At 37.3% G+C, this 8168-nt stretch overlaps 1 protein-coding gene across 6 annotated transcripts in view; it reads left to right on the forward strand.

Annotated features, from left to right (window-relative positions):
* LOC103806491 (plasma membrane calcium-transporting ATPase 2) overlaps window positions 1–8168 on the forward strand; it is a 173073-nt gene that overhangs the window by 90441 nt on the left and 74464 nt on the right. Inside the window, exons 7-8 of one of the 6 annotated variants that reach the window (XM_009079186.1) lie at window positions 190–285; window positions 6671–6712. The exons of 1 other annotated variant lie outside the window; for it this stretch is intronic. In XM_009079186.1, the coding sequence (XP_009077434.1) occupies window positions 190–285; window positions 6671–6712 (138 nt within the window). Of the gene's footprint in view, window positions 1–189; window positions 286–1544; window positions 1570–2461; window positions 2480–6670; window positions 6713–8168 lie in introns of all 6 variants that reach the window. 4 more of the 6 variants (XM_009079187.1, XM_009079190.1, XM_009079188.1 and 1 more) reach the window with 4 other exon arrangements.

Raw genomic sequence — 8168 nt, forward strand, 5'->3', positions numbered from 1 at the left:
TTGTGACACCTTTATAATGACATTTTGCTTTTGAAATTTATGTTAATTAATTTAAACCAACTTGATTTTGGAGAAAACAAAGCCATAGTATTCCATAGCTGTTTTTTTTGTTTCGTCATGTGCATTTGTTTATGTTGTTGTTGTTATTATTATTATTATTTATTGTTTTTTTTATCCATTATTGCTCAGTAGATTCTTCCCATCCCTCCTCCCACCCTCCTTCAGCTACAGATGGTGCAGCAGGTGCAAATGCCACTGATAATGCAAATGCCAGCTTAGTCAATGGTACGTCACCACCCCCGGCTTGTGTGATTTGATGGATTTCTCTCCTGACTGTGTGACATTCCCTCTTCCCTTCATGGACTGCACAGATGTTGTGTGTGTGTGTGTGTGTGTGTCTGTGTGTGTGTGTGTGTGTGTGTGATTACCCTCTGAGAGATCCTACTCCAGAAACTCTCTAGTAGCTTATAAGAGATGCCACAGAGATGCTGTAACTTACTTTATTCACACAGAATTAAGCATGGGAAAGGAAGAAATAGGAATTATGATCTATTTGCCATTAATTAAAACTGTAATTCAAAGGAACAGTTAAGTAAGGTCTAGTTTCAAAACTCCTGAGTTGTCTTTACATGAAGTTTCATTGTAAAGCTCTTTACACATGTGTTAGCATAGATCTGAAGAGGAACACCATGATAAATGGATTATATCTGCTTTTCCTCTGGTGTGGCACTCTCATAAGTATTCCTATAGTCTCCATGTAGTTCTGAGAAGCAGTGCTGGGATCAGGAATCTGGCTCAATTTCAACTAACACTGTGTTAGGAATGACTTTTGCTGCTTTAAGCATCTGTTCTGGAGGAGATGGAGAAGTTTTGTGGCTATTTGGCTATGCCCTCAGAGATATTCCAGTGAGCCTGCCTGTATTTACTAAAAACAAACCAAAATACTCCTGTAGTCAATTTTGACTGTCTCTTAGTACAGATTCTTGACCCCACTCATTAGCATGCAGATATTTCAGTATCTCTTCTAATGGTCTAATTCTAGTATTAAATTGAATTGAACAGGTCAATATTAGTCTAGGCATCAGCTGTATTTTTCTGCTAATCAGATACACAAGCCTTTATTTGCCACAGAAACCTTTCCCTCTTGTGCAGTGCCAATAATACTGACAGAAGTAATTCTGCTTTTCATCGTGTTGGTGATGGAATTTTTTTTCCATGCAGGTCAGCAGTTGTTGCATTACACATGGGAAACTAGAGTTTCTGACAGCAATACCGAGTGCTAAGCAAGGATTGTGATTCACTATTGTAGTATCTTACTTAAAGCAATGACATAGAAAATCTTTGAACCTGTTTTTAAGTCATTTTATTATAATTTAAAAGAAACATATAATCAGATTTTCAACTTTACTCCTGCACAGTCTTCTGGGAAAATAGGATTTACAATCCTTACATCTCACTGCATGACAGGAACCTCCATCATCCTGGTTCTAGATTCCTTAGAGACCAAGAACCAGGAAATTCTCCATCCCTGTGAGGGTGGTGAGGCACTGGCACAGGTTGCCCAGAGAAGTGCTGTATGCCACATCACCAGAAGAGTTCCAGGCCAGGTTGGATGGGGCTTGGAGCAGCCTGGGCTGGTGGAAGGTGTCCCTGCCTGTGGCAGAGGGTTGTAACAAGATGGTCTTTAAGGGCCCTTCCAACCCTAACCATGCTGTGATTCTATGATGATTCTGTGATAATTCTACTTTGGTGAATGTAAAACAATCATACACATACAACAAAGTCTCCCCAGACACACTCCTGCAGTCCCACTGGAGCCTGCAGCATTGCATTTGTGCTCAGTCCTGCAAGCTGCAGAGCACTGAGTTAAGCACCTCTGAAGTGCTTTGCTGGAGAAGAACCAGTGCTCAGCAGCTGCAGGACGAGCCCTGTGCTGTTCCAGCCCAGGCTGGCTGTCAGCAGGCTGGAGCTGTCTGCTAAATACCTGTTGTGTTTGATCTTGATGGCTCAGCTTCATATGGAAATGGAGTTTCAAGGGATATTAAATCAGTGTCTGAAGTACGTGATTTTCCATCATCTTCTCTCCCATCAGAAACAATAGTAACTGTCTGTTGGAGTTGAGAGATACACATTCAGTGCTGTTCAGTGCACAAAGTGTAGAAGTCAATTATTTTGTGCAGCTGAGTGTGGTTTTGCTTCTAACTCATCCGAGATGAGGCAGTTCAATTAATTCTGCACAACAATTTGATCAACGTGGACAGGAGATACAATTCATAATTCAGCTGGTCTGACATTGTGTTCAGAGGAGAACTGAGCCTTGGCAAGTAGAGTCAGGTCTGAGTGCTTTGAAATTATCTGGGAAATGGCCAGTGCTTGATTTCTGTTAATACCATACATTCTTCTAGCTAGCAGTGATGATGAGTTAGAGAATACTTAAAATGTAGATATGTTTTGAGGGGAGAAAGGAAGGAAAGGGTCAGTTATAAAGCAAGGAGACCAAGTGCAATGTTTTAATAATGTCTGAGAATCCTTTCTGAGATGTGACTGGAAACAAGCATCTTTACCCCAATTCTATTTCCTTTGTGTAGAAAATACCTTAAAATAAGAGAAATAAAATCATATACTTGAATAAGTGCCTAACTAAGGAGCATTTGTTGCTCCTTACTTGGCAATCAACCCATTACCATTGCAGATAAAATATTTTATTCTTAGTTTCAGTATACAGTTGGCACAAAAGAAGTATTTTGTTTTCAGTGATCCTATAATCCTATAAATCCTATAAAATTCATAGTTTGTGTGTTACCTGCTGTATCGAAGGAACTGTTATCAATTCTGTTGGGTTTTAGCAGTTGAGATAAAAATACATAATTGTGGTTGGTCTCTTTGTTAAAACTATGCACAGTATGTTCAGTTTTTAAATGGTTGCAAGTTAAGGTTATAAGCAGTGCAAAAAATTTTGCAGAAAGGTAGTAATTCAACTAGTAGTTAGTAGTAATTGTAAAATATTACATTTAGTAAAAGTAATTTTTAAAAATTAAAATCTGGGAAGCAGCAATCACTGTTTACAGCTTGTTTACCCCCAAATTTTATTTCCTTCCAGTAGAGCAAACTGTCCCAAATTTGATTCCTTCCAGTAGAGCACTGCCACCTTCCGAAATCAGGATTTCCACGTTGGGTTGTTGGGGTTTTTTTTAGCATTTGTAACTCAGAGAATTTGCTACTTAAAAATGTATTCAGAATATATAGAAATGGTATAGAAATACCATACTAGACTCAGGGAGATGTCTCAGCTGAAATACTTCATATCTCTTGCTAATCCTGGTGCATGTACACTGCTGTTCAGTTCCTGCAAAGCAGTTTGCAGTTTTAATGCACTTTAAAATATTTTCTGAATTGTAAGGGAAGTTATTTAGTGAGTGCACAGAAGAAATAGCTAAAACTTCCTATTTGATGCAGTGGAATCAGATTTATCTTTTGTCATTAACCTGTTTTACTAATGCATTGGCTCTGCTGTCACATTGCATGGAGGAATTCCCAATGATTCACTTCAGGCACGTTTGACATTGCTTTTCCCCATATCTGGATTTACAGGAAGCTCCTGGTTTTACTTGCTGCAGAGTATAAGTGACTTGGCACCATGAGGGCTGTAACTCCTTTTGTTGCAGGATGAGCCATTTTGGAAAATCAGTAGGGTATTTTATATTTCTTTGCTCTATCGCAGCACATGAGAATAGAACTCCATTATTTTCTTCAGCTGATTCCAAGCCATTCTTCCAGTGCACAAATAATTTTGAGTGCCAGTGATAGGCCTTTGTTGTTCTGTCCCATTGGCTGAGGCAAGGCAGGGCAGTGTTTTCTCTGGAAGTTTTTTGGAGAGGTTCATGTCTTTTGGAGTCAGAACTGAGGCATGAGTACTTTCCAAAGGACAGAAATTGTAGCAAGGCAAAGGCTACATGCAAAATGTTTTCTATTCAAATTCAAACCCCTCAAAGCAGAATCCAAGTCCCACTAAGGAGGCTCTAAACCCTATTCTAAAACTTCTGATTTTTCAGTCTCGTGTAGAAAAGTGATAAGAATAAACTGTCTAGCCCAAACACTGTCCATTTTACTTGTTATTCCAAAAAGAAGAAAATTTTTACAGAATTATGTAAAAATATATTTTTGAAGAATTGTATCCCACAAAATATTAATAAATAGTCAGCCTTTTAATGATTCTAAACGATGCACAAAGGTCAGAATGACGAGGTAGTATTTCTGGTCCTGGCACTACCTGAAAGGAGAAAGGATCTCTCAGCAGTAGTGATTCTACCATGTTTATTTCTGTCTGAACTTCTCTGTTTGTTCATAATTAATAGCAAAATGCAGCCTTAAAATTATTTGGAACAGGAGGAAATCAATCCTTTACTGCATTCTTTGTCATAATTACCTAAATTACCTATTCTTTATTATTCTGTCTAAATGACTGGACTATAACTAGCTGTGATGACTTCCCTCCTCCCCCCACCCCCAATGACCTAAATGCAGTGGGTTAAGAATATTAAGAATGTGTTTTTTAAATATCTAAGTTTACATTATTTCCAATGATTGCTTATTTTGTGTACTGGTATTTCTAGGTAGCCAGGGTACGTGAATTGTGAGTGTAACTCATTATGCTAATTATGATATATTTTGCTATATATGATCTATCATTTATATGATATATAAATAAATAATTTGCTATTAAATAGCAAATACATATCATAAAGTTAAATACTTTATTTACATAGCAAAACCGATGTATTTTGTGTTTTCCAGTTATGAAAGTCATGTGGGGATTTGGGGTTGGGTTTCTTTTGGTTATGTTTGAAGTATCTTCAGTTCTACTGTTTCAAGGTTTTGAACTGTGCTCTGCAAAAGGAGCTATAGAGCAGGACATGGAGCAGACTGTCTGCTCTAAATTAATGTTTTCCAGTTCTTAGGGAAAGCTTTATGCTCTAGCCAGAAATCTCCAGAGATGTTTTATGTCTTCCAATAACTTTATTAAAACCCCTTCTAAGAAAAATAGCCATTAGGCAGGTACTAAGTCCAACTGTGCACTGTATGCAAGGACTTGAAAGGAAATTTCACAAGGAAAATTAACTTGGTTTAGTTCAGTTTCATAGATTCATGTCTCATGGCGAAGTGTAAGGCCTTGGAAGATAGACATTGACTTTTTAAAAGTCATATTATAGCCAAGGTGAGAATAGAATTAGAAATACAGACAAGCAGTTGATGCTAAGAGCTTTACTTCAGTAATCCATCTGAACACCAAGATGATTATAGATCATGAGATGTCCTTTCTGTGGCTCTTGTTCTGGGTGTTTGAGTTCCTCAGTGTGGCACTGTGGCCTGTATGTGACAAATTTATGATTGATTTGGCCTCTTCTGCTCTTTTTTGAGCGGGAAGTTTTTAGTGGTCTCCCAGTTAGTCAAAGGACAAACATGCAAGAAATGCATTTGACATTACAATTCTCCTACTGTTTCTTCACAACGTAGAGTGAAAAAAGAATACATATATTGAAACAGAGTTTCAGCAGCTTTATTGTGCATATCAGTGCCAGCTGCATCATTGCAGGAAGTCAGAGGAGCAAGATGTACCTGCTGTCACATTTTTGTGTAAATTCTAGTGATACATTTCTTACTAGAATGTGTCAACAATCCTGTAAAGGTGTTTTAACTCAATTTTCCTTAGCATTGTATTTGATTGTGCATTATACATTACCACAAAAAGAGAATGTCATCCATTCTGAATGTAATATCTGTGAAACTCAAGTAGTCTATTCTATAAATTCATATATCACTGTGAAGGTTTCATAAGAGAATTTCACCAAGAATTTTTGAATACATTTGACAATGTTTAGTTGTTATTCTGGATACCAGAGTTTTGTATGTTCTGATTTGTATTTTGCCATTGTTATTTCATACACAATTTCAAATGACATATTTTCAATTGAAACTCCCACAAGCTAATACGGACTTTGGTATGGTGAAACTGTGTGGAGCTAAGCTATTAAATTGGAAAGTAAAGACACTTGGTAAATCTGTCTCTGAGATAAATCTGAATATAGGGTGAACCCCTGGCACTTGTATTACAGAAGTAATTTGCTAAATAATACAACCAAGGGAGGAAGATGTAATTTTAACATCATACCTGATGTACATTTTAATTTCTTTTTATTTCTTGAAACTACTATTCCTATTTTTTCTCAGTTTACTAAAATAAAGAATTTCATTCTGGAATCCATTAAGAAAGTCAGGCTCTATACTGGTGTGTGCCACAATTATACCTGCCAATTTTTTAAGTTCCAGCTCTCTGAAGTTTCAGTTCAGGAATATTATTCCATTTCTACTTTTAAGTAGATTGTTTTTATTAGTTTCACCCTCTTAATTCAGACAGTTTGCTCAAAAATATGTGCTGATATGTAGTATTTCACATGTTACAACACTGAATTTGACTGCAGTTCCTTGGATGTGTCCAGCTAAGTTGGCCATGCTTCTAAGTGACCAGATGAAAACAAGGGATTGTGACTAAGTCCCTGGAACATGCTCATGGCTTTTGTCTGCCCTTTTTATTTGAATTCCCATTTTCATGTTCTGTCTTGGGTGAAGATTGTTTACTGTCTGTTGTCTGTTGAAATTTTTCATCATATAGGCAAAATGCAGGATGGGAATATGGAGAACAGCCAGAACAAAGGTAATCTTCTTTCATATTAAGGAGGTTGTGGATTTTATTGTTAGCATGTAGTTAAATTCTGTTACAAAATGAAGTGAAAATTTGTGATTTGTGCCTGTGTGTGAAAATGGCCCTTTTGCTCAAACAGAATGTTAAAAAAACCCCCAAACAACCAAACCCAACAAAAAAACCCTACCAAAGAGATTGTAATTTATGGAAGTTTGATACATCAGATATTTAGGATAGGAGATCAGTATTTCCAATAAGTCGTTTATAGGTGCTACCTTCATATCACAATTTTTCCTGTGCAAGTTCTGTATGCTATGTATTGTTAGTGATTTTCCAACCCAGTTTGATATGTCTCATTGTCTTTGGTGTTCAGTGGTATTGTATGGACACATTTTCTTCTGCAGGGAGAAGGCAAAGCAAGAACAAAAGGAAATCTTAAAGCCAGGGGATTATTTAGCAATGTGAAAGCCTATTATAAGGATAAATAACAGGGAGGTTAAGAATCCTAGGAGTTTCTTATTTAATATACAATCTCAGGAAGAAATTGAATAAATATTTTGCTCTCTCTGAAGCAGTGTCATGGTTCCCTTTTTATTATATGAGATATAGCTATCAGGAGTTCTTTGGGATATGCCAGATTAAATGTGATAACTTTCTTTTCTCAGATAATACTAAAGATTGCAAAGGTGATGGATCAGAATAAGTGTTAAGGGCAGATAGATAAATTAGATTTCCAGGTCAGACAAGCATGATTTTGTACAATCTCTTCATGAATGTCAAAGCAAAGCTGTTTCATCCCATTCTATTTTATTTATTGTGTTCAATACAAAACAGACACATACACATATATAAACAGGAATGTCATTGCTTTTAAAAAACTGATACTAAGATAAAGTTTCCTTATATTAGTGTTATCGAGCATTCATTCAAGAGAGGATGGCTCAGTCCTTAAATTCTGTGTGCTTTTTGTGAGAGAATGATGATGCCATCACCATGGGACCCCATGGTTAAGTTACTTGAACACTGAATGCTAAGGAAACTTTATAATTCTGGAATTCTCTAGAATAGTAGCTTGCAGAGTGTGGTCCCTGGGCACTGAGGGGCCTGTGCAGTCCAGAGAAGTGGCACACAGATCAGCTGTGGAACCACATTATCTTCCAAGTGTTTTCATTGGCAGGATGATTAAAAGGGTGCATTGCATTCTGTGAGACATACCAAAATTTAGAGAGATACAGCCCTTCTACCTGTCAAAGCATCAGAGCTCTGCTATTCTAGGAAATCCTGCAGTACTGCTGTACCATGGCCTGACAAGTCACTTGCAAGGCATGAAGTGATATATATGTGTATAACACAGAGTGTCCTTAGTGGTTTCAAAACGAACAGCTAAACCAAATGGTTTTCCTGGGGCAGTTGGTATCCCCACGTGTACAGAGTGCACAGGGGTGTGCCTGTACAGCTGTGCCCTGCT

Source organism: Acanthisitta chloris, unplaced genomic scaffold (genome assembly GCF_000695815.1).
Source record: "Acanthisitta chloris isolate BGI_N310 unplaced genomic scaffold, ASM69581v1 scaffold3427, whole genome shotgun sequence".
NCBI lineage: Eukaryota > Metazoa > Chordata > Aves > Passeriformes > Acanthisittidae > Acanthisitta > Acanthisitta chloris.